Here is a 24,403-nt window from a genome sequence, read left to right as displayed (position 1 = left end):
TGAGCTGAGATCATGCCACTGCACTCCAGCATGGTGAAAGAGCGAGACTCCATCTCAAAAAAAAAAAAAAAAAAAAAAAGGTAGCATTTAAAAACGGGAATTCTGGCTGGGTGTGGTGGTTCATGCCTGTAATCCCAGCACTTTGGAAGTCCAAGGCACGTGGATCTCTTGAGCCCAGAAGTTCAAGACAAGCCTGGGCAATATGAGACCCAGACTCTACAAAAAAATTTTTTTTAATTAGCCAGGCATGGGCTGGGCACGGTGACTCATACCTGTAATCCCAGCACTTTGGGAGGCCAACGTGGGCAAATCACGAGGTCAGGAGATGGAGACTGTCCTGGCTAACACAGTGAAACCCCGTCTCTGCTAAAAATACAAAAAAATAGCCGGATGTGGTGGCACACGCCTGTAGTCCCAGCTACTCAGGAGGCTGAGGCAAGAGAATTGCTTGAACCTGGTAGGCGGAGGTTGCAGTGAGCCGAGATCGTGCCATTGCACTCCAGCCTGGGCGACAGAGCGAGACTCCGTCTCAAAAAAAAAAAGAACGGGCGCGGTGGCTAACACCTGTAATCCCAGCACTTTGGGAGGCCCAGGCGGGCATATCCTGGGGAGGCCGAGACGGGCGGATCATGAGGTCAAGAGATCGAGACCGTCCTGGCTAACATGGTGAAACCCTATCTCTCCAGCACTTTGGGAGGCCGAGGTGGGCGGATCACGAGGTCAGGAGATCGAGACCATCCTGGCTAACACGGTGAAACCCCGTCTCTACTTAAAAAAAAAATATATATAGATATATAAAATTAGCCAGGCGCCGTGGCGAGCGTCTGTAGTCCCAGCTACTCAGGAGGCTGAGGCAGGAGAATGGCGTGAACCTGGGAGGCGGAGCTTGCAGTGAGCGGAGATCATGCCATTGCACTCCAGCCTGGCCGGCAGAGCGAGACTCTGTCTCAAAAAAAAAAAAAAAATTAGCCGGGCATAGTGGCAGGCGCCTGTAATCTCAGCTACTCGGGAGACTGAGGCAGGAGAATGGCATGAACCCAGGAGGCGGAGCTTGCGGTGAGCTGGGATCACACCACTGCACTCCAGCCTGGGCAACAGTGCAAGACTCCGTCAAAAAAGAAAAAAAAAAAAAATTTGAGCCAGGCATAGCAGTGCAGGCTGTGGTCCCAGCTACTCAGTAGGCTGAGGTGGGAAGATCATTTAAGCCCTGGAGGTCAAGGATGCAGTGAGCTGTGATCCTACCACTGCACTCCAGCCTGGGTGACAGAACAAGACCCTGTCTCAAAATAAATAAGTAAATAAAAATTTTAAAAAATAAAAGTGGGAATTCCCAGTATAACCAGTTGAGATTTCCCTCTGCTATGGTTAGGTGAGCTGTAGGACCACCCAGGGCCTCACCCTAGGGCCTGTATTTGCACCCTTTTGTTCTATATGCACTAACTCCAATACTGCCCTGCTGCAAGTTACCACAGATACAGGCTGCTTCATACCTTGTGCTCTGGCCCGTGCTTCTGCCTTCCTCCTCTCCCCACAATTTAGGACTCAGTCCAGGCATCCTTTCCTTTAGGAAGCTTCTCCTGTCCTCTGCTCCCACCCTCTACTGTGCACCTCCAAGATGGTACTCATCACACTAGACTCTTGTTGTTCATGTGTGTCTTCCACACTGGCCTGTGAGCTCCCCCAAGATAAAGCTTGGATTTGATCATCTCTGTGACCTCAGGGCCCAGCACAGGGCCTGTTATAGAACGAATGCTCACTATGTATGGCTAGGTCATTCATAACAGAGCTCCTGATCCAAATTTTGAAAAGAAGCTGCTGTCACCCGTAGACTATGCTTTTCTCTACAGTTTCTACCTGAGAACAGGCCCTCACCCAGGCACCAATCACAGTGCCCATCTGTTCTGTCCAAAATAAGAAATCTCCCTGCTTAGAACAGTTGATAGATCTTATGTATTTATGTAAAAAAGTAGCAGGAGAGGACGTAAAAAGGGTATGTTGGGGCTTCTAAAGAGCCTCAAGTAACAAGCAGAGAAACCTAGTGCCATGGTTTGAATGTGTTCCCCAAAGTTCATGTGTTGGAAACTGAATCCCTGATGCAGTGGTACTGGGAGCTGGGACCTATGGGTGGTGTTTGGGTCATGAGTTTGGGGTTTGGGTTTGGACTCTCATAAATGAATTAATGCCATCACCATGGGAGTGGGTTTGTTATCATCAGAGTGGGCTCCTCATAAAAGGACAAGTTCAGGCCAGGCGCAGTGGCTTGCGCCTTTAATCCCAGCACTTGAGGAGGGCGAGGTGGGCGGATCACCTGAAATCAGGAGTTCGAGACCAGCCTGGCCAACATGGTGAAACCCCATTTCCACTAAAAATATAAAACTTGGCCAGATGTCGTGGCGGGCACCTGTAATCCCAGCTACTCAGGAAGCTGAGGCAGAAGAACCACTTGAACCCAGGAGGTAGAGGTTGCAGTGAGCTGAGAACACGCCACTGGACTCAAGCTGGGCAACAGAGCAAGGCTCTGTCTCAAAAAAAAAAAAAAAAAGAAAAAAGAAAAAAAAGGACAAGTTCAGTCCCCTCTAGCTTTTTCTCTTGCCCTCTCTTTGCCCCTCCATCACGGGATGACAGAGCAAGAGGGGATTCACCAATTGCCAGCCTCTTGATCTCGGACTTCCTAGGCTCCAGAACTGCAAACCAATAAATTTCTGAACCAGTAAGTTTTTCATTATAAATTACCTAGTCTGTTATAGCAGCGTAAAATGCACTAAGACACCTAGGCTTTACCCTGGAGGACAGAGGGAACCATGGAAGAATTTCTGACTTAAGAAAGTGACAGGATGTGAGCTGTACAATGTAAAGATTAACTTGCCAGCAAATACAGGATGCATCAGGGCAGGCAGTAAAGGCAGAAAAAATTGCTGTCCCACTTTCCTTCCTATTTTCCTCCATAGGCAACATTCTTAAGATGTCATACCAACTCTAGGCATCTTTCACACTGTGTGCCTCTTATCTGTCAAACCTTGTGGCTTCTACCTTTTGCAAAACAGCAAACTTCCCCACTACTAGAGAACTCAATATCTCAAGTCTTCTAGCAAAATGTCAAAAACGTATTCTCCCTTTTTTCTCCAGCCTCATGTCTTACCTAAGCAGTTAATCTGCAGCTCCTTTGTCTGGGCACCATCCAGGATGGAAAGGAAGAGGGGGAAAAGCTTCTCCCGGAAGTGTCCTGAAAGCATCTCAGCTGCCACTGGTGAGGAGTATAGCTTCCCATAAAGGTAACAGACAGAAGCTTGTATGCCCTCACTGGGGTATACTAAGCCTCTCAACAGATGCTCCATCAGGTTGCCTGTCCAGAAAACAACCAAGGAGCCAGGGGAAATCTCACAATGTCAACTGCTATATGAAACTCCAATCTATTATTCCTAACGGGGTAGTAATGGTAAGTCCCTATAATCCCCCACAATAAATGCTTTCTGCATGCTTAATCTAAAGGGAAAACCAAACTGGGCACAGTGGCTCACACCTGTAATCTCAGCACTTGGGAAGGCCAAGGTGGAAGGATCACCTGAGGTCAGGAGTTCGAGACCAGCCTGGCCAACAACGCGAGACCCAGCATCTACTAAAAATACAAAAATTAGCAGGGCATCCTGGCACAAGCCTGTAATCCCAGCTACTTGGGAAGCTGAGGCAGAAGAATCGCTGGAACCCACGAGGCAGAGGTTGCACTGAGCTGAGATCATGCCACCACACTCCAGCCTGGGCAACAGAGCGAGACTCCATCTCAAAAAGAAAAAAAAAGCCAGGTGCGGTGGCTCATTCCTGTAATCTCAGCACTTTGGGAGGCCAAGGTGGGAGGATCACTTGAGGCCAGCAGTTTGAGACCAACCTGTTCTACATAGTGAGATCTGGTATCTAAAAAATAATAATAATTAGGCTGGGCACGGTGCCTCATGGCTGTAATCCCACCACTTTGGGAGGCCGAGGTGGGCAGATCACTTGAAGTCAGGAGTTCGAGACCAGTCTGGCCAACATGGCGAAACCCCACCTCTACTAAAAATACAAAAATTAGCCTGGTGTGGTGGTGGACGCCTATAATCCCAGCTACTCAGGAGGCTGAAGCAGGAAAATCACTTGAACCTGGCAGGCGGAGACTGCAGTAAGCCAAGATCATGCCACTTCACTCTAGCCTGGGTAACAGACTCTGTCTCAAAAAATAATTATTATTATTATTATTAATTTTTTTAAAAAGGGGAAACCAACTTAAAGAAGTTATTTACCCTTTGGTAAATCCTCTGAGAGATATTTATTTGCATTTCACTGATAGAAAAAAGTGCTTCTGTATTCCAGAATTCCTCCTTCCATCCAAAAGGAAGGTTCATAGTAGGTACTTAATTAATTTGTGTTAAAGAATGAATGGAGCCGGGCGCGGTGGCTCACACGTGTAATCCCAGCACTTTGGGAGGCTGAGGTGGGTCCAACACCAGGTCAGGAGATTGAGACCATCCTGGCTACCATGGTGAAACCCCGTCTCTACTAAAAATACAAAAAATTAGCCGGGCGTGGTGGCAGGCTCCTGTAATCCCAGCTACTCGGGAGGCTGAGGCAGTAGAATGGCGTGAACCTGGGAGGCAGAGCTTTCAGTGAGCCGAGATCCTGCCACTGCACTCCAGCCTGGGCGACAGAGCGAGACTCATCTCAGAAAAAAATAAATAAATAAATAAATAAATAAATAAATAAATAATGAATGGAAGGCCAGCGTGGTGGCTCACGCCTGTAATCCCAGCACTTTGGGAGGCTGAGGCAGGTGAATCAACTGAGGTTGGGAGATAGAGACCAGCCTGGCCAACATGCAGAAATCCCATCTCTACTAAAAATACAAAATTAGTCCAGCGTGGTGGCACATGCCTGTAATCCCAGCTACTCGGGAGGCTGAGGCAGGAGAATCACTTGAACCCGGGAGGTGGAGGTTGCAGTGAGTCGAGATTGTGCCATTGCACTCCAGCCTGGGCAACAAGAGCAAGACTCCGTCTCAAAAAAAAAAAAAAAAAAAAGAATGAATGGAAATAGTCCAAGAATAGAGTCAAGAAACTGACCTTTTTCAAATTGACCGACATACATTTTGCAGATGGGGAAACTGAAGGCTAGAGCAGGAAAGTAATGACTTCCCAGGTGTACAGAGTGAATGGGGCACCCAAATGGCAGTATGATAAAAGCAGGTAAAAGGGTAGTGGCAGCTCCTCCCACAGGTCACTCACCGTGCTCCATTACAAGCTCGTCTGCCAGAGCAGGGATGGCATCCACCAACTTGCCAAGAAGGGTCAGAGTGGCCAGGCTGCCTCGCATGGAGGGCATGTTACACAGCTACAGAAAGTGAATATGCTCCATTCTGTCAGTTAGGATCAGGACGGATCTTCCACCAAAACTGATCTTGCCCTACCCACACCGATGCCTGTATTGCATGTGTCTCTCACCACAGTCAGCAATCAGCTTTTTTAGCTTAGTGTCCAACTCCTCCATTGGACTGGGAACTCCCAGAGGAAAGGGACTGAGTCTTCTCAGAGTCCTCAGTACCTAGCTCAGTGCATGTTTGTTAAACTGAATTAAAATCTGCATATTTTGCCTCCACAGAACCAGAAGTTGGAGAACAAAAGTTTGAAATGTCATAAAGACAGAACACTGACTCGATGTAAAAAAAAAAAATTATTGTTGGCCAGGCGTGGTGGCTCACGCTGTAATCCTAGCACTTTGGGAGGCTGAGGCGGGCGGATCATGAGGTCAGGAGATCGAGACCATCCTGGCTAGCACAGTGAAACCCCGTCTCTACTAAAAGTACAAAAAATTAGCCGGGCGTGGTGGCAGGCGCCTGTAGTCCCAGCTACTCAGGAGGCTGAGGCAGGAGAATGGCGTGAACCCGGGAGGCGGAGCTTGCAGTGAGCCGAGATCGCGCCACTGCACTCCAGCCTGGGAAACAGTGAAAGACTCCGTCTCAAAAAAAAAAAAAAAAAATTACTGTTATCATAGTTATTATAGTTACTATTACTGAACATTCTCTATATACTAGGCACTATGCTTCATGCTTTACAGGGAGAGTCAATAGTCCATATTTTACCTTTTTTATTGACTAGCTAGTCATACCACAAGATTCTTAACTCTGGTGGGAAATAATAATAGTAACAGCTTTATAGGGTTGTTGATAGGGCTGAATGAGATACTACATATAAACCACCTAATACAATGCCTACCCTATAGAAAGTGCTCAATAAATGTTAAGTGGCATCATCTAATCATAATCATAAACACTGATATATATAATTATAAATTCAATCTGATATATTAATCTTATGTAAAATAACTATAATGATATAATTGAAATATAATTTATAATGAAATGTTGCTCTTGATGGTTTTAACAAGATAAACATTTGTCTTCCTTCTGCAAATTAAAAAAAAAGTTATTATGATATTATTCCTCAGTCTTAAATACAACACAAAAGCTGCTCTTTAACTGATTTTCTTTTTTTTAGATGGAATCTTGCTTTGTCACCCAGGCTGGTGTGCAGTGGTACGATCTCAGCTCACTGCAAACTCCACCTCCTGAGTTTATGCAATTCCCCTGCCTCAGCCTCCCCAGTAGCTGGGATTACAGGCATGCACTACCACACCCAGATAATTTTTCTATTTTTTTGTATTTTTAGTAGAGATGGGGTTTCATCATAATGGCCAGGCTGATCTTGAACTCCTGACCTCAAGTGATCCACCCACCTCAGCCTCCCAAAGTGCTGGGATTACAGGTGTGAGCCATCGTGCATGGCTAACTGATTTCTTTGACTACACTGAAGAAAGCAGATTAAACATACCATATCCACTCAATGCTTACCTCAGATAGAAGCAAACGCCTTCAGTACAAAGTAAGCTGATAGAACCAAACACCTTCAGTACTAAGTAATGTATACAATTCAGAATTAGATAAAACCACCAAAACAAGACATAGAGAACATATTTCCTTGACAAATTCATCAAGGAAATCTGTATTATAATTAGGAAGTCACAGAAAATGGACCATGGGATGATTATGCCAGAAAGATGGCACTTCATTGCATGGAGGTAACATGGAGATTGAAAGGGGAAAGAAGAAAGCTATAAAGAACACTGGAGCAGGATCAGTGGACCCAGGCCTTAGCTCTGACTCTGCCACCAATTCGGTGACCTCAGGAAAGCTCCTTTTCCTCCCTGGACTTCAATCTCTCATTTATTCAAAGAACGGTTGACCCAGCTCTGACATCTGAGGATTCTGAGAGACCTCAAGAACCCATAGCTATTTACTGACCTCTTTGTGGCACTCATCCAGCAGGCAACGGATGGTCTGCTCCAGCTTCAGCTGCGTTGTGAGCTGAATAAGGACTGAACAGACACAATAGTATTACTAACCAGGAGGCACCCCCAACCCAGAGTCCACCTTCCATGGCCCTTCTACTCAATCAGTGCAGGGTAGTGATTTGCCTGGGCTAATTGGTATTATTCTTTTCTATTTCTTCCATTTAACTATGTGTGCACAGGCCAGGCGCAGTGGCTCACGTCTATAATCCCAGAACTTTGGGAGGCCAAGGCAGGCGGATCACCTGAGGTGAGGAATTTGAGACCAGCCTGACCAACATTGAGAAACCCCATCTCTACTGGAAAAACCAAATTAGCTGGGCATGGAGGTGCATGCCTGTAATCCCAGCTACTCAGGAGGCTGAGGCAGGAGAATTGCTTGAACCCGGGAGGCAGAGGTTGTGGTGAGCCGAGATCGCGCCATTGCATTCCAGCATGGGCAACGAGAGCAAAAACTGTCTCAAAAACAAAACAAAACAAAACAAAACAAAACAAAAAAACAACTATGTGTACACATCTAAACTAAAGGAGTTCTGGCTTCTGTTTTTTTTTTTCTTTTGATTTTGCTTTTGCTTTGTTTAGAGACAGGGTCATCCAGGCTAAAGTGCAGTGGTGTGATCATAGCTCACTGCAGCCTTGAACTCCTGGGCTCAAGCAATCCTCCCACTCAGCCTCTCAAGCAGCTGGGACTACAGGTACATGTCACCATGCCTGGCTAATTTTTTAATTTTTTTTGTAGAGACAGGGTCTGTATTGCCCAGGGTAATCTCAAATGCCTGGGCTTTAGCAATCCTCCTGCCTGTCTCCCAAAGTGCTGGGATTATAGGTGTGAGTCACCATGCCTGGCCTTCTTTGTTTTATATCAGTGGTTCTCAACTCAGGCTGCACATTAGACTCACCTAGGAAGCTTTAAAAAAATTCTAATGCCCAGCCGGGCTCGGTGGCTCATGCCTGTAATCCCAGCACTTTGGGAGCCCGTGATGGGCAGATCACGAGGTCAAGAGATCGAGACCATCCTGGCTAACACGGTGAAACCCCGTCTCTGCTAAAAATACAAAAAAAATTAGCCAGGTATGGTGGCGGGCGTCTGTGGTCCCAGCTACTCGGGAGGCTGAGGCAGGAGAATGGCATGAACCCGGGGGGCGGAGCTTGTAGTGAGCCGAGATCCTGCCACTGCACTCCAGCCTGGGCGACAGAGCGAGACTCTGTCTCAAAAAAAAAAAAAAAAAAAACTAATACCCAAGTCCCACCCCAGACCAACTGAACGTCTAAGGGAAAAGCCCAATATATTGTTTAATGTGAATATATATATATATATATATTGCTCCACACACACATATCTATTTCTATTTAAATATACTTAAATATATTTGAATGTTTTATACTTTAAAATATTTTTCTAAATATAAAATTCTAGTGTATTTCTAAAGTTCTCCAGGTAAGTCTATTGTGAAGCCAGGTTTGAAAACTGCTTTTGGGCCAGGCGCAGTGGCTCATGCCTGTAATCCCAGCACTTTGGGAGGCCAAGGCAGGCGGATCACGAGGTCAGGAGATCGAGACCATCCTGGCTAACACGGTGAAACCCTGTCTCTACTAAAAATACAAAAAAATTAGCCGGGCGTGGTGGTGGGTGCCTGTAATCCCAGCTACTCGGGAGGCTGAGTCAGGAGAATGGCGTGAACCCAGGAGGGAGAGCTTGCAGTGAGCCGAGATCGCCCCACTGCACTCCAGCCTGGGCAACACAGTGAGACTCCGTCTCAAAAAAAAAACAAACAAACAAACAAAAAAAAAAACCTGCCTTTTTTTTTTTTGAGTCGGAATTTCACTCTTGTTGCCCAGGCTGGAGTGCACTGACATGATCTCGCCTCACTGCAACCTCTGCCTCCTGGGTTCAAGTAATTCTCCTGCCTCAGCCTCCTGAGTAGCTGGGATTACAGGCACCCGCCACCATGCCTGGCTAATTTTTTGTACTTTTAGTAGAGACAGGGTTTCTACATGTTGGCCAGGCTGGTCTCAAACTCCTAACCTCAGGTGATCCGCCCGCCTCGGCCTCCCAGGGACTATAGGCGAGAGCCACTGCACCTGGCCGAAAACTGCTATTTTATATTATCTCTACTATTTCCTTCCTCAGTTTGCTCCTTTATATATACTAAAAAAAAAGAACTATAGGCAAGTTCTTATAGCCAATTATTACAACATTATCTCTCAGCTCCAAACCCACCCTTCTCTACAATCATTTGTGGCATTTCTGCTGGTGGCTTTGAGGAGAGATTCTATAAGGTTGGAAAAGCTACGAACTAAATTCAGCAGCTGCTGTGGGAAGGTTCTGTCACTGCAGGGTCAAGAAGCATTCTAGGCTAACACGCACAGAAACAAGAAGCAGGCAGAAAGCAAACAGGAACCATGAGGAAGGAGCAAGTCCTTCAGCCCTCACCCTTACTCTTCCTCTAGTGCTTTCCACCTGGGTGAAGTTCCTGAGGTCTGATGGTTCTGCAAGCCATGCTGATACCAACCAGAAGTGGATGGCTGCAGGATTGTAGACCCATTCAAGGGTGGCCTAGAAGGAAAATGATGAAGGAAAATCCCCCGGGTGGTCAGAACTTCAAGTGGTACATTGTCTACATTAACTAGACTGAGAGATGGTCAGAAGTACATACAGATCATATTGACTTATGAGCAGCTGCTAACTCTTTGGCTGGATGGTCACAGACTTGAGAAAGACACAATTGAAAGATTGGTAACTGGGCCAGGCACAGTGGCTTACACCTGTAATCCTAGCACTTTGGGAGGCCAAGGTGACTGGATCACTTGAGGTCAGGAGTTCGAAACCGGCCTGGCCAACATGAAGAAACCCCATCTCTACTAAAAATACAAAAATTGGCCGGTTGCGGTGGCTCACACCTGTAATCCCAGCACTTTGGGAGGCCGAGATGCGCGGATCACGAGGTCAGGAGTTCGAGATCATCCTGGCTAACATGGTGAAACCCCATCTCTAGTAAAAATACAAAAAAATTAGCCAGGCATGATGGCGGGTGCCTGTAGTCCCAGCTACTTGAGAGGCTGAGGCAGGAGAATGGCGTGAACCCGGGAGGCAGAGCTTGCAGTGAGCCGAGATCGTGCCACTGCACTCCAGCCTGGGCGACAGAGCAAGACTCCATCCCAAAAAAAAAAAAAAAAATTAGTCAGGTGTGGTGGCGCACACCTGTAATCTCGGCTACTCAGGAGGCTGAGGCAGGAGAATCACTTGAACCCAGGCGGCGGAAGTTGCAGTGAGCGGAGATCACGCCAATGCACTCCAGCCTGGGCGACAAAGTGAGACTCTGTCTCAAAAAGTAAACAAATGAACAAACAAAAAACAGAAGAAAGGCAAGGCAGGACCACAAGCTCTAAGGAAGATTAGTCATCCACTTCCTCTCCCTGCCCACTATCCAGAAATTCCATCCTCATGAGAATCCTTATTAGGAGAGGAGACACACCCAGGTTTTACTGGAATGGGAGCTATGTATTCAGCCTCTCTTGTTTAAGCCACACTGCCCCAGACTGTAACGATCCTGGTGCAACCTTGTTTGCATCACGTATGAAAGCAAATCTTACATGGATTTCTATCTTCTGAGGATTCAGGCGGCTCACGGGCCATGCCCGCACTTCTGGTGTTCCTGGCTACCCTGCAGATCACGAGGTCAAGAGATCAAAACCATCCTGGCCAAAATGGTGAAACCGTGTCTCTACTAAAAATACAAAAATTGGCCGTGCTTGGTGGCAGGCACCTGTAATCCCAGCTACTCAGGAGGCTGAGGCAGAAGAATCACTTGAACCCGGGAGGCGGAGGTTGCAGTGAGCCAAGATCGCGCCACTACATTCCAGCCTGAGCAACAGAGTAAAACTCTGTCTCAAAAAAAGAAAAAAGGCTGGGCACGGTGGCTCACGCCTGTAAACCCAGCACTTTGGGAGGCTGAGGCGGGCGGATCACGAGGTCAGGAGATCGAGACCATCCTGGCTAACAAGGTGAAACCCTGTCTCTACTAAAAATACAGAAAATTAGCCAGGTGTGGTAGCCAGGCATGATGGCAGGTGCCTGTAGTCCCAGCTACTCGGGAGGCTGGGGCAGGAGAATGGCATGAACCTGGGAGGCGGAGCTTGCAGTGAGCCAAGATCAGGCCACTGCACTCCAGCCTGGGCGACAGACCAAGACTCCGTCTCAAAAAAAAAAAAAAAAAGAAAAAAAAAGAAATATTGGTAACAATGACGCCTGGAGAAGATGGGCCTTTCAGAGGGAGCATAAAGTGGGAAGACACTTGTCTCTTGTGTGAATGCTCCCTAAAGAACATCTATTACAGAAGAGATTCTCAGTAACCAGGTAGTCAAAATGGCACATTTTTTGAATGTTAATCCACCTCTTTCCCTCGCCATCAAGTGCTTATTCAGTGGATCCATGTACAAGGTGGCTATGGTGGCAGAGCTGGAGGCTATGAGCTGGGCGCAACAACACGGACTTTCCCTTGTCAAGGCTAAATTGATAACTGCTATGACTGAGTGCCTAACCTGCCAACAGCAAATGGAGAGGCAGAGATTTGTCCTCACTGGAATAAACACGTATTCTGAATACAGACTTGCCTTCCCAAACCATAATACTTCTGCCAAAAACACCTTTGTAAGCTTACAGAATGGCTTATTCAGTATCATGGTATTCTGCGCAACATCACTTGGATTAAGGAACTCATTTCACAAAAGAAGTGAGGCAATGGGCTCACACCCATAAAACTCACTGCTCTTATCCCATACTCTATCACCTGGAACCACCTGACCTAACAGAATGTGGAATGGCCTATGAAGACTCAGTTATTCCACCATCTGAAAGACACCATCTGAACGGATAGGGTTCTATCTTACATGTGATATATATTTTGATGCAGTGATCAACATTAGGTGCTGTCTTACCCACAGTAGAATACATGGGTCAGAGAATCAAGGGGTAAAGTGGGAGTCATTTCCCTATTACACTTACTAACCCACTTGCAGAATTTTTGTATCCTATAATAGCTCACTAGGGCCTCCATAATAAAATACCACAGACTGGATGGCTTAAACAACAGAAATTTATTTTCTCACAGTTCTTTAGGTTGAAAGCCCAAGACCAAAGTGCCAGCAGATTTGGTTTCTTCTGAGGCCTCTCTTCCTGGCTTGCAGATGGCTACCTTCTCACTGTGCCCTCACATGGTCTTTGCTTGGTGCATACACACCCCTGGTGTCTCTCTGTGTGTGTTCAAATTTCCTCTTCTTATAAGGATACTAGTCAGATTGGATTAGGGTCCATCCTAATTGCCTCATTTTAGCTTAATCAACTTTTTTAAGGCCCTATCCCCAAATGCACTCACATTCAGAGGTTCTGAGAGTTAGAGCTTCAACATATAAATTTGCCGGGGGTGGGGGGTACATATAAATTTAGCCCCCATATATCCTATCCTGCAACTTTGGGCTCTGCTAAAGATCTTAGCTCCTAAGGAAAGAATGCTTCCATGAGAGGTCACACAATGGTTTCATTGAATTAGAAGTTGTGACTATCATCTGGCCATTTTGAGTGCCTCATGTCATTCAACCAACAGGCAAATAAGGGATTATTCTACCACCTGGAATGAGTGATCCCAATATCCAGGGGAAACTCAGTTGCCACTAACAATAATGGCAAGGAGGACTATGTGTGGAACCAGGTATTCTCTGGGGCTCTTCGTACTAGTCTCATATTCAATAGTAAAAGTTAATGAAAAACATCAGCAACCAAAAAAAAAGGAAGAGCCACTAAAGATTCAGAACTTTCAGAAGAAGAAGAGGTGAGAACAACCCCGGACCAACCAAAGCCCGTGTGCCGCTGCATCCCGCGCACAGCGCATACATCCCACTGCCGTCGCTGCTGCCACCATGCCCAAGACAAAGGCTGAAGGGGATGCTAAAAGAGATAAAGCTAAGGTGAAGGACGAACCACAGAGAAGATCCACAAGGTTGTCTGCAAAATCTGCTCCTCCAAAGCCACAGCCCAAGCCTTAAAAGGCCCCTGCAAAGAAGAGAAGGTCCCCAAAGGGAAAAAGGGAAAAGTGGATGCTGGCAAGGAAGGGAATAACCCTGCAGAAAATGGAGATGCCAAAACAGACCAGGCACAGAAAGCCGAAGGTGCTGGAGATGCCAAGTGAAGTGTGTACATTTTTGATAACTGTGTACTTCTGGTGACTGTACAGTTTGAAATGCTATTTTTTATCAAGTTTTATAAAAATGCAGAATTTTTTTTAAGCTATGTTGTTAGCACACAGAACACTTCACTGTTATATTTTGGGGAAGGGGCCTATGTCACTAATAGAATGTCTCCACAGCTGGATTGATGTGGGGAAACATCTTTCCCTTCTAGTTTTGAGAGACTTCCTCTTGGCTCCCAGGAGGAGGGATTCCCTGACTTTGACACACGTGGCCACTTTGGCACAAAAGCCTTGTGGTATGGAAAAACAAATTCGTTTTTATGTCCTCTTCTCCCTCTCCACCTTTCAGCATAGATTTAACTCCCTTAAGACCCAGACATCTGTTGGGACCTGACCTCTAGTCATTGGTTACCAGTGTGTCAGGCAATCTAGACTTTCCAGTGATGCCACTGAGATGGCACCTGTCAAAAGAGTAGTGGCTCCATTTTTAGATTGTGGATCTTCAGATAAATTCTGCCATTTTCATTTCACTTCCTGAAAGTCAGGGTCGGCTTGTTTAAAGTTGTTAAACAACATGCTAAATGTGAAATGTCAACCCTCACTCTAAACTTTCCCTGTTCAGAGCATCAGATGAAGACTTCATTGGGTTTTACAGTGGCTTTCCGATTTTTGGTAGTCCATTGAAGATGGGAGTTTGAAAGTTGTTGTGTACTGTTAACGACTGTCTGCCCATGTCCTGCCTGAAATACCATGACTGTTTACGGAAAGTATCTTTAATAAAGCTGGACACAGTTTGGCTTGGAAAAAAAAAAAAAGATTCAGACCTTTCAGGAATGAAGATGTGAGTCACCCTACCATGTAAAAACCCTGACCAGTTGAGACTCTGGTTGAAGGCAAAGGATACATAGAACAAACACCATTAAGAAGGAAATTATAAATATTAACTATATCCTTGTGACCAGTTATGAAAATGAAGATTGTAATATATTTCTGTATATTAACTGTTTTCTTCTCTCTCCTTTTTTCCGTATTGTTTGTACACGTTTTGGTGGAGGTTAGCTTTAAAATTTAGTCTTTAGGTAACAGAATATTCATATAGGATTGTGATTGAATTTAAAAATAAATTATTAACCTCCTTATGTTGGGGACAAATTGACAATGGCTTAGTCTGTATGAAGTATATGAATGAAAGATAGTTACATCTTGTTAGGTAAAAAAACAAGATTTTTTTTTGTTCTATGGGAGTTCAAATATGTGGAGAAGGGTGTTTGGACACCAAGTAGCCAAAGGAATGGACCAAACCAATTATTACACTATTGTCTTTGAGCTCCAAAACCCACCCTGTAATCTGCCTTGGAATACTGACTGGACTCTGCAAATCACATTTTTGCTTTGCTAGCTGAACCTCATTAAGCTCTGTCAATAATGAGCACTAGAAAGAGATGGCAAGGCTGTAGGAAGAAGGGATTTGCTCCTTCCTCTGTTTCTTATGGGTTTCCTGTCTGCTTCTCATTCATATAAGTCTTCTCATTCATGGAAGTATCCCCTTAACACTTTTTTTTTTAAGAGACAGTCTTGCTACGTTGCCCATGTTGGACTTGAACTCCTGAGCTCAAGTGATCCTCTCACCTCAATCTCCTGAGTAGCTAGGACCACAGACCCACACAATTAAGGTGCCTGGCACCTTAGCACTTCTTTATCCTGGCAGTGGCAGTGCCATTCTATGACAGCAACTGAATCCAGCCTGCAGTTTTTCCAGAACCACCTTCATTGCATCTCTCCTCCTCCAGAGACAACAGTATTATCTAGTCAGTACCACTCAGAGGTCTCAGTTTCATAAGCAGGCCCTTCCTCCAAACTTCTAGGTTTTAACCATTCCAGCCTCTTTCCTTGGTTCCCCCAGCCCCAGTGAGGGAGTTGTTTTCTATAATTGCTATCTCCATGAAAATTTGGTTGTTCTCTTTTTCTTCAGTTACCTACTTAACCAACATTATTTTTTTAATTGAGACGGGGTCTCACTGTATCACCCAGGCTGGAGTGCAGTGGTGCAATCTCAACTCAGTGCAACCTCCACCTCCCGGGTTCAAGTGTTTCTCCCGCCTCTGCCTCCCGAGTAGCTGGGATTACAGGTGCCCACCACCATGCCCGGCTAATTTTTTTTTTTTTGGTAGAGATGGGGTTTCACCATGTTGACCAGGCTGGTCTCGAACTCCTGACTTCAAGTGATCCACCGGCCTAAGCCTCCCAAAGTACTGGGATTACAGGCGTGAGCCACTGCGCCCGGCCTACTTAATCATTCTTTAAAGTTTTTTTCTATTCAAATAATTGGTGCCACGGTTTCTATTTCCTGACTGAATCCTAACTAGTACAATTCTCACTCTGTCTGCAAGAATTCTCGCATACCAGGGCTCTTACCTTCTTTCTCTACAAACACTTTATAGGTAAACCCAGGGACTTCGACAATTTTTGGTTTTTTCTTTTTTTTTTTTTTTTAAGAGAAAGGGGTCTCACTTTGTCATCCACGCTAGAGTGCAGTGGGATGATAACTCACTGTCACCTCAAACTCCTGGACTCAAGGGATCCTCCCACCTCAGCCTCCCAAGTAGCTAGGACTACAGGCATGTGGTCCCACGCTCAGTCCACTTCAACAGTTTTAACCACCATCTGTGTGCACACAACTTTCAACGAACCAATATGAGATGTACTAAAAAAGAGTTTTGTATGTGCCTTTGTAATAGCACTCATCAACTCTAGTTATTTACCTGTCAGTCAATCTCTTCTCCAGATTGTAAGCTCCTAGAGGACAGGGACCATGTCTTATCTATCTATGTATCCGTAGTGCCTGATCCAGTATCCAGCACAGAGTAAACACCCCAGGAAAAAATGTAAGGCCAGGAATGGTGACTCACGCCTACAATCCCAGCACTTTGGGAAGCCAAGGCGGGAGGATTGCTTGAGAATAACCATTTGAGACCAGCCTAGTCAATATGGTAAGCCCCTGTCTCAATGAAAAGAAATTTTTTTAGCCAGTCATGGTAGTGCACACCTATAGTCCCAGATACTCGGGAGGCTGAGGCAGGAAGATTGCTTGAACCCAGCAGTTCAAGGCTGCAGTGATTGTACCACTGCACTCCAGCCTGGGTGACAGAATAAGGCCAGTCTCAACAAAAAGAAGAAAGAGAGAGAAAGAAAGAAATATTGGGCCGCGTGCAGTGGCTCATGCCTGTAATCCCAGCACTTTGGGAGGCTGAGGCAGGCAGATCACCTGAGGTCGGGAGCTCGAGACCAGCTTAGCCAGCATGATGAAACCCTGTCTCTACTCAAAATACAAAAATTAGCTGGGCGTGGTGGCAGATGCCTGTAATCCCAGCTACTCGGGAAGCTGAGGCAGGAGAACCGCTTGAACCTGCGAGGCAGAGGTTGCAGTGAGCTGAGATTGCGCCACCGCACTCCAGCCTGGGCAACAGAGCAAGATTCCATCTCAAAAAAAAAAAAAAAAAGTAAAAAACAAATGTTGAATTAGTGATTGAAAACTAATGGGGTTCCTCTTATCTGTGTCTAAACAGACAATTTCGCCAAGGTCTCAAGTAACCAGTGCTGCAATTCAGACTAATACTTTCATCTTCAAGTGCTAGATACAAGGTTTGAACTTACCTTCAATACAGAGGTCTGTCACACTCCCATCTTCCATGCTGCGTAATAGTCCTTGGAGCAGAGGGAGGTAAGAAAGGGGTGGTTAGGCAGGGCGCGGTGGCACACACCTGTATCCCAGCAATTTGGGAGGCCGAGGTGGCAGATTACCTGAGGTCAGGAATTCAAGAAAAGCCTGACCAATATGGCGAAACCCTCTCTCTACTAAAAATACAAAAGTTAGCCAGGAGTAGTGGCCTGTGCCTGTAGTCCCAGCTACTCAGGAGGCTGAGGCAGGAGAATCACTTGAACCCAGGAGGCAGAGATTGCAATGAGCTGAGACTGCACCACCGCACTCCAGCCTGGGTGACACAGACTGTCTCAAGAAAAACAAAAAGGGAGTGGTTAACAGTTCTCTTCAAAGAGAAATAGACCCACACAGGCACACTGTAAATTCTAAGTCTAAAAGCAGCTATAAACAATGTTCCAGCTAAATTCTACTCTCAGCACCAAACACTTTGACTTTCAATGACCTGCCCAGGCTTTAAAAAGATAACAATTGGCCGGGTGCCGTGGCTCACACCTGTAATCCCAGCACTTTGGGAGGCTGAGGCAGGTGGATCGCGAGGTCAGGAGATCGAGACCATCCTGGCTAACACGGTGAAATCCCATCTCTACTAAAAATTCAAAAAATTAGCTGGGCGTGGTGACAGGCACCTGTAGTTCCAGCTACTCAGGAAGCTGAGTCAGGAGAATGGCGTGAACCCGGGAGGCGGAGCTTGAAGTGAGCCAAGATCACGCCACTGCACTCCAGTCTGGGTGACAGAGCAAAACTCCGTCTCAAAAAAAAAAAAAGATAAGAATTGTGGCCAGGTGCAGTGGCTCATGCCTGTAATCCTAGCACTTTGGGAGGCCAAGGCAGGCGGATCACCTGAGGTTGGGAGTTCGAGACCAGCCTGGCCAATATGGCAAAACCCCATCTCTACTAAAAATGCAAAAATTAGCTGGGCATGGTGTTACATGCCTGTAATCCCAGCTACTCGGGAGGCTGGGAAAGGAGAATTGCTTGAACCCAGGAGGCGGAGGTTGCAGTGAGCTGAGATCACGCCACTGCACTCCAGCCTAGGCGAAAGAGCGAACACCATCACAAAAAAAAAAAGGTAAGAATTGTCAATGTGGTACAGCAAAAAAAAAACCCATGTGCTCTGGTGTCTATGACAGACCTGGGATAAAATTCTAGTTCTGTCACTTGTTAGCAGGAATTCCCTGAAGCTTGGAGATCATCCTAGCTCCCTTAAAAACTGTCTTGGCAGTTAAAAGCCTGAAAAGTCTCTGGCACAGAAAAGCAATCAATACAAGTTAGCTGCCTTCCTCCCTGAAAGGGCTCATTCCATTGGACATTATCGTCATATTAAAAGAAAGAACATCAGATAAAATTTAATCTATCATACTTCACACATGAAGATATTAAGGCACAGGAGAGGGAAAGTAACTTGAGCAGGGTCATACCTAGGTCAGCAGACTCCATTCTGCTCCTGTACAAAGACCATGTATACTGGACTCTTTGAAGAATTTTTATTTTTATTGAGACGGAGTCTTGCTCTGTCACCCAGGCTGGAGTGTGGTGGCACGAACTGGTCTCACTGCAACCTCCGCCTCCAGGGCTCAAGGAATTCTCATGCCTCGGCCTCCCAAGTAGCTGGGACTACAGGCATGCGCCACCACACTGAGCTAATTTTTGTTATTTTTAGTAGAGATGGGGGTTTTACCATGTTGACCAGGCTAGTTTCTAACTCCTGACCTCAAGTGATCTACCCACCTCAGCCTCCCAAAGTGCTGGGACTACAGGCATGAGCCACCATGCCCGGCCAACATTTCCCATTTTCATCTTCTTACTTTTACTAACTTCTTGGCTCTAGTAAAGTCAGTTACTGTAAAATGCATCTTGGATCTTAGAAAAAGGGCCATTTCTACATCATTATGACAAAACAATTTGCTAATAAAGTATTACAATACAAAAAATCTAAATAATCTAAGATCATTTTTCCAAGAGCCCCAAAAGCAGATATACATACTATACATTCAAAACTCATGTCAAATTTCCCTCTTAATCTTACCAAAAAGCACGCTTATGAAGTGGATGCAGACTCTCTGATCCTGAGACACCAGTTGCGTGACCAGGGAGGTATGCCTCACGAGGGCATCTTGGAAGCAGGACAACATGTGCTTCTTGCGCACTAACTTGAAGCAAATGAAGAAGAATATTCAATAGCAACCAAACTTTGGCTATTCTGAATCCAACAACCGTAATTTCCAAATACAATTACAAGATGATACAAGGGATCATTTAAACTATGGTGAGATCCATACTCCTTCAAGGGAGGTTGGAAAAGGATATCATTTACACAGAGGAATCCATGTATTCATACAGAAAATTATACATGAGCTAAGGTTCCTAATGGCCTATATTTACATAGCAATTTATTTTTCACAAATCATTTTTGTCCACCAGCTCATTTAAGCCTAACAAGTTGGTGAAGAAAGCAAAAATAGAGGCTGGGCATGGTGATTCACGCCTGTAATTCCAGCACTTTGGGAGGCCAAGGCGGGCAGATCACGAGCTCAAGAGTTCGAGACCAGCATGGCCAACATGGTGCAACTCCATCTCAACTAAAAATAAAAAAATTACCCGGGCATGGTGGCAGGTGCCTGTAATCCCAGGGAGGTGGAGGTTGCAGTGAGCCGAGATAGCGCCATTGCATTCCAGCCTGGGGGACAAGAGCGGGATTTCGTCTCAAAAAAAAAAGAAAAAAGAAAAGTGCGTTCAGAGGCGGGGCATGGTGGCTCATGCCTGTAATCCCAACATTTTGGGAGGCCGAGGCAGGCGGATCACCTGAGGTTGGGAGTTCGAGACTGGCCTGACCAACATGGAGAAACCCGGTCTCTACTAAAAATACAAAATTAGCATGGTGGCGCATGCTTATATCCCCAGCTAATTGGGAGGCTGAAGCAGGAGAATCACTTGAATCTGGGAGGGGAGGCTGTGGTGAGCCAAGATCGCACCATTGCACTCCAGCCTGGACAAGAGGAAAACTCTGTCTCAAAAAAAAAAAAAAGAAAAAAAAGTGTGTTCAAGCCGGGTGCCGTAGCTCACACTTGTAATCCCAACTTTGGGAGGCCAATGTGGGTGGCTCACCTGAGGTCAGGCGTTCGAGACCAGCCTGGCCAACATGGTGAAACCTCTTCTCTACTAAAAATACAAAAATTAGCCGTGCATGGTGGCAGGCGCCTGTAATCCCAGCTACTCAGGAGGCTGAGGCAGAAGAATCGCTTGAACCTGGGAGGCAGAGGTTGCAGTGAGCCAAGATTGCACCATTGCACTCCAGCCTGGGCAACGAGAGCGAAACTCCATCTCAAAAGAAAAGTGTGCTCAATAAAAGGTAGAAGTTGCATCTCTTATTGCTTCTCATCTGTGCTACTGTAAGGCTCCTGTTTTTCCTTCACCAATTCATCCTACATAATAGATTAAGGTAGTGATCTATATGAGCTACTCAAAAAATCCTAGTAACTCCCCTTCATCTGACAGATTATATTCAAGCTCCTTAGCTAGGTTTCAAACTCTTCAAGTAACTGTCCTCAACCTGTCTCTCCAATCTCATCTCTTTCAATTTCCCTTCAAACACTCTGATTATCCCCAAAACCCATCCTTATAATACCTACCTCCTGGGATAATCAGCCTCCCACTTCCTGTGGTCCAAATCTCACCCATCTTCTTAAATCTAATTTGAATGCTTCCTCCTCTAACAAACCTTTCCTAATTCCTCTCCTTACCCTGAACAGCACTTGACTACAAACATGTTCATTCTTCTAAGTTCCAAATAACATGTTCTCTTATTTTCTCCCCGCTGCACTGTCTTATTCATCTCTGACTTACTGTCCAAGAAAAGCAGCCTCAGAATTTCCATCCTTAATGAAAATTCAGAGGTTATTAGCTAGTTTACGAGTTCCCAGAGCACAGTGTGGGAATTCCTAAGGGTGCCTAAAACACTTTCCAGAGGTCCACAAGAACAAAAATATTTTCATATAATATTAAAATGTTCTTAGTCTTCCTCATTTTTTTTTAATTTTTTCTATGTTGGCCAGGCTGGTCTTGAACTTCTGGCCTCATGATCCGACCACCTCGGCCTCCCAAAGTGCTGGGATTACAGGTGTGAGCCACTGGACCCGGCCCAGTCTTTCTCATTCTTATTCTCCCACAAGTGCACAGTGGAGTTTTTGAGACTATATGACATGATAGCACAACAGACTGAATGCAGAAATAGATAAAAATCCAGCTGTTTGGCCGGGTCTGGTGGCTCACGTCTTTAATCCCAACACTTTGGGAGGCCAAGGCAGGCAGATCACCTGAGGTTGGGAGTTCAACACCAACCTGACCAACATGGAGAAACCCCGTCTATACTAAAAACACAAAATTAGCTGGGGATGGTGGTGCATGCCTGTAATCCCAGCTACTTGGGAGGCTGAAGCATGAGAATCTCTTCAACCTGGGAGGCGGAAGTTGTGATGAGCCGTGATCGCGCCATTGCACTCTAGCCTGGCCAACAAGAGTGAAACTCCATCTCAAAAAAAAAAAAAAAAAAAAAACAAACAAACAAACAAAAAAAACCCAGCTGTGTTTAAGAGAGACAGGGTCTTGCTCTTGTCCAAGAAGGAATGCTGTGACTTGGTCATCGCTCAATGCAGTCTTGAACTCCTGGGCTCGAGTGAGCCTTCCACCTCTGCCTCCCAAAGCAGTGGGATTACAGGCATGAGTCACTGTGCCTGGCCAACCTGTCTTCAATTAAAGCAACTTGCAAAAATGTAAAACAAAGCCACTCCTGTCACTATCTTCCTTGTTTTGAGAAAATACAGTTATTTATATTTTTTAAATTACTTATGCCACAGGACTGTACACTTAAAAGGATCTAAAAACAAATCGTATGTTATCTATATTTTGCCACAATAAAAAATTACTTATGGGCCAGGCACAGTGGCTCACACCTGTAATCCCAGCACTTTGGGAGGCCAAGGCGAGGGGATCACCTGAGGTCGGGAGTTCAAGACCAGCCTAACACGGAGAAACCCTGTCTCTACTAAAAATACAAAATTAGCCAGGCATAGTGACGCATGCATGTAATCCCAGCTACTCGGGAGGCTGAGGCAGGAGAATCACTTGAACCCGGGAGGCGGAGGTTGCAGTGAGCTGAGATTGCGCCATTGCACTCCAGCCTGGGCAAGAAGAGTGAAACTCCATCTCAAAAAAAGAAAAAAAAAAAAAGAGAAATCAAAATATTTGAGAATGCAGCCAGGCATGGTGGCTCACAGATGCAATCCCAACACTTTGGACTTTGGGAGGTCAAGGCAGGAGAATTGCTTGAGACTAGGAGTTCAAGACCAGCCTAGGCAACACACATGGAGACCCCCGAGACCGTTTCTACAAAAAAAAAAAAATTTGAGAACTGCTGATCTAGCCAATCCACCCACTCACGAATTCCCCTCCCATGAATTGGAGAGAAACTTGACCTCCCAAAGTCTTCTTGGATGTCTCCATGGACAAGAAAACTCACTGCAGGTTGGGCACCGTGGCTCACGCCTATAATCCCAGCACTATGGGAAGCCGAGGCAGGTGGATCACCTGAGGTCAAGAGTTCGAGACCAGCCTGGCCAACATGATGAAACCCCTATCTCTACTAAAAATAGAGAAATTAGCCGAGCGTGGTGACGGGCGCCTGTAATCCCAGCTACTGGGTAGGCTGAGGCAGGAGAATCGCTTGAACCCAGGAAGCAGAGGTTGCAGTGAGCGGAGATGGTGCCATTGCACTCCAGCCTGGGTGACAGAGCGAGACTCCGTCTCAAAACAAACAAAACCACTTCATTGCAAACGCCGGTAGGCATTGAGGGCCCAGGCAGCCTGCTTTGGCCAGCTCTGCCCAAGGAACAGTCTTCCCGTTCACCCCACTTCTGCCCGGCTGTAACCTGTCACTCCTGTCCCCTCGGAGCCCAGACTGCCCCTCCTCCGATTCACACCCCGACAGCTGAAGGGAATGAGGGGCAGCCGCCGCGTGTGCGCCTGGCCCGCAGGTGAGTGGGGGCTGAAATGGCGGGAGCTTGAGCTAAGGCCGAATCCCCGGGAAATGAAGGCAGGGGCAGCAAAGGGAAGGAGCCAGAAGGCGGAAGGCGGGAAGGTGTGTCCCTGAGACTGGGTGAGGTCCCGGGGGATCCGGATTTCCGCCCTTTCAGGCGCAGAGCCAGTGCACGGGGCTCCACCGAGGCCCGCAGGCCGGCCTGGGGCTGAGGGGCCCGCGAGGCCAGGGTCCGGGACGGGCTGACGGGGAGGAGAGTGAACACAGCGCGGGGGCCCCGTTTTGCGTCCGGTTCACCGGAGCGGGTCTGGCAAGGGCCCGGCCGCGTTTGCTGAGGTAAATGGCCAAACCCAGGTCTTCTGAAGAAAAGGTTCCGCTCGCACCGACACGACGGGGTCCGGCAGCAGCTCCAGCGCGCAGGCCAGGCACAGGCGGGGGGTCACGGGCAGCAGCCAGCGCGGGTCGTGCCGGTAATGGGCCCTCTCGAATAGAAGCGCTGCCTCTTCCTCTCTCCTGGGCCCGGGAGTGCCCGCCGTCGCCGCCTGCCTCACAGCCATCTCTTCGCTTGCCCTCAGCTGAGGCGGCACGCTTTCCCGCGCAGACTGCACGCATGCGCACTTGGAGGACAGAACTGCGTCGGTGTGGAATGCGCCTGCGCGGACCCAGGACTCTGCAGTCTCAGGCAAGCAGCAGCCCCTGAGGGCAAGTGGTGGACCCAAGTGCTCTGGATCGTGTCTAACTAACTAAGCCAAAAGCAGTTTGTGCTTAGAACCCTGCAGGAATGTCTTTACCACACCCAAAGTTGAAAAGCAATTATGAAGTAGGGGGCATTTGCCTTGAAAAAGGAAGGAAAGGAAGCTATTTCTACTGTTTTTTAAAAGTGAAGGCCGGGCATGGTGGCTCACGCCTGTAATCCCAGCACTTTGGGAAGCCGAGGTGGGTGGATCACGAGATCTGGAGATCGAGACCATCTTACACATCATGGTGAAACCCCGTCTCTACTAAAATACAAAAAATTAGCTGGCTGTGGTGGCACGTACCTGTAATCCCAGCTACTTGGGAGGCTTGAGGCAGGGGAATCACTTGAACCCAGGA

At 46.6% G+C, this 24,403-nt stretch overlaps 1 protein-coding gene across 1 annotated transcript in view; it reads right to left on the bottom strand.

Moving 5' to 3' along the window:
• The window catches only part of MEI1 (meiotic double-stranded break formation protein 1), a 103,664-nt gene extending 79,799 nt beyond the window's left edge, over positions 1-23,865 (bottom strand). The window contains exons 1-6 of the mRNA XM_032138977.2: positions 23,692-23,865; positions 19,304-19,427; positions 17,211-17,261; positions 7,325-7,398; positions 5,253-5,358; positions 3,140-3,343 (exon numbers count right to left, since the gene is read on the bottom strand). Coding sequence (XP_031994868.1) covers positions 3,140-3,343; positions 5,253-5,358; positions 7,325-7,398; positions 17,211-17,261; positions 19,304-19,427; positions 23,692-23,865 — 733 coding nt within the window. The remainder of the gene's footprint in view (positions 1-3,139; positions 3,344-5,252; positions 5,359-7,324; positions 7,399-17,210; positions 17,262-19,303; positions 19,428-23,691) is intronic.
• Positions 23,866-24,403: the final 538 nt, after the last annotated feature.

This window comes from Hylobates moloch, unplaced genomic scaffold, assembly GCF_009828535.3.
Source record: "Hylobates moloch isolate HMO894 unplaced genomic scaffold, HMol_V3 SCAFFOLD_19, whole genome shotgun sequence".
Classification (NCBI taxonomy): domain Eukaryota; kingdom Metazoa; phylum Chordata; class Mammalia; order Primates; family Hylobatidae; genus Hylobates; species Hylobates moloch.
This window is presented reverse-complemented; position numbering and strand designations above follow the sequence as displayed.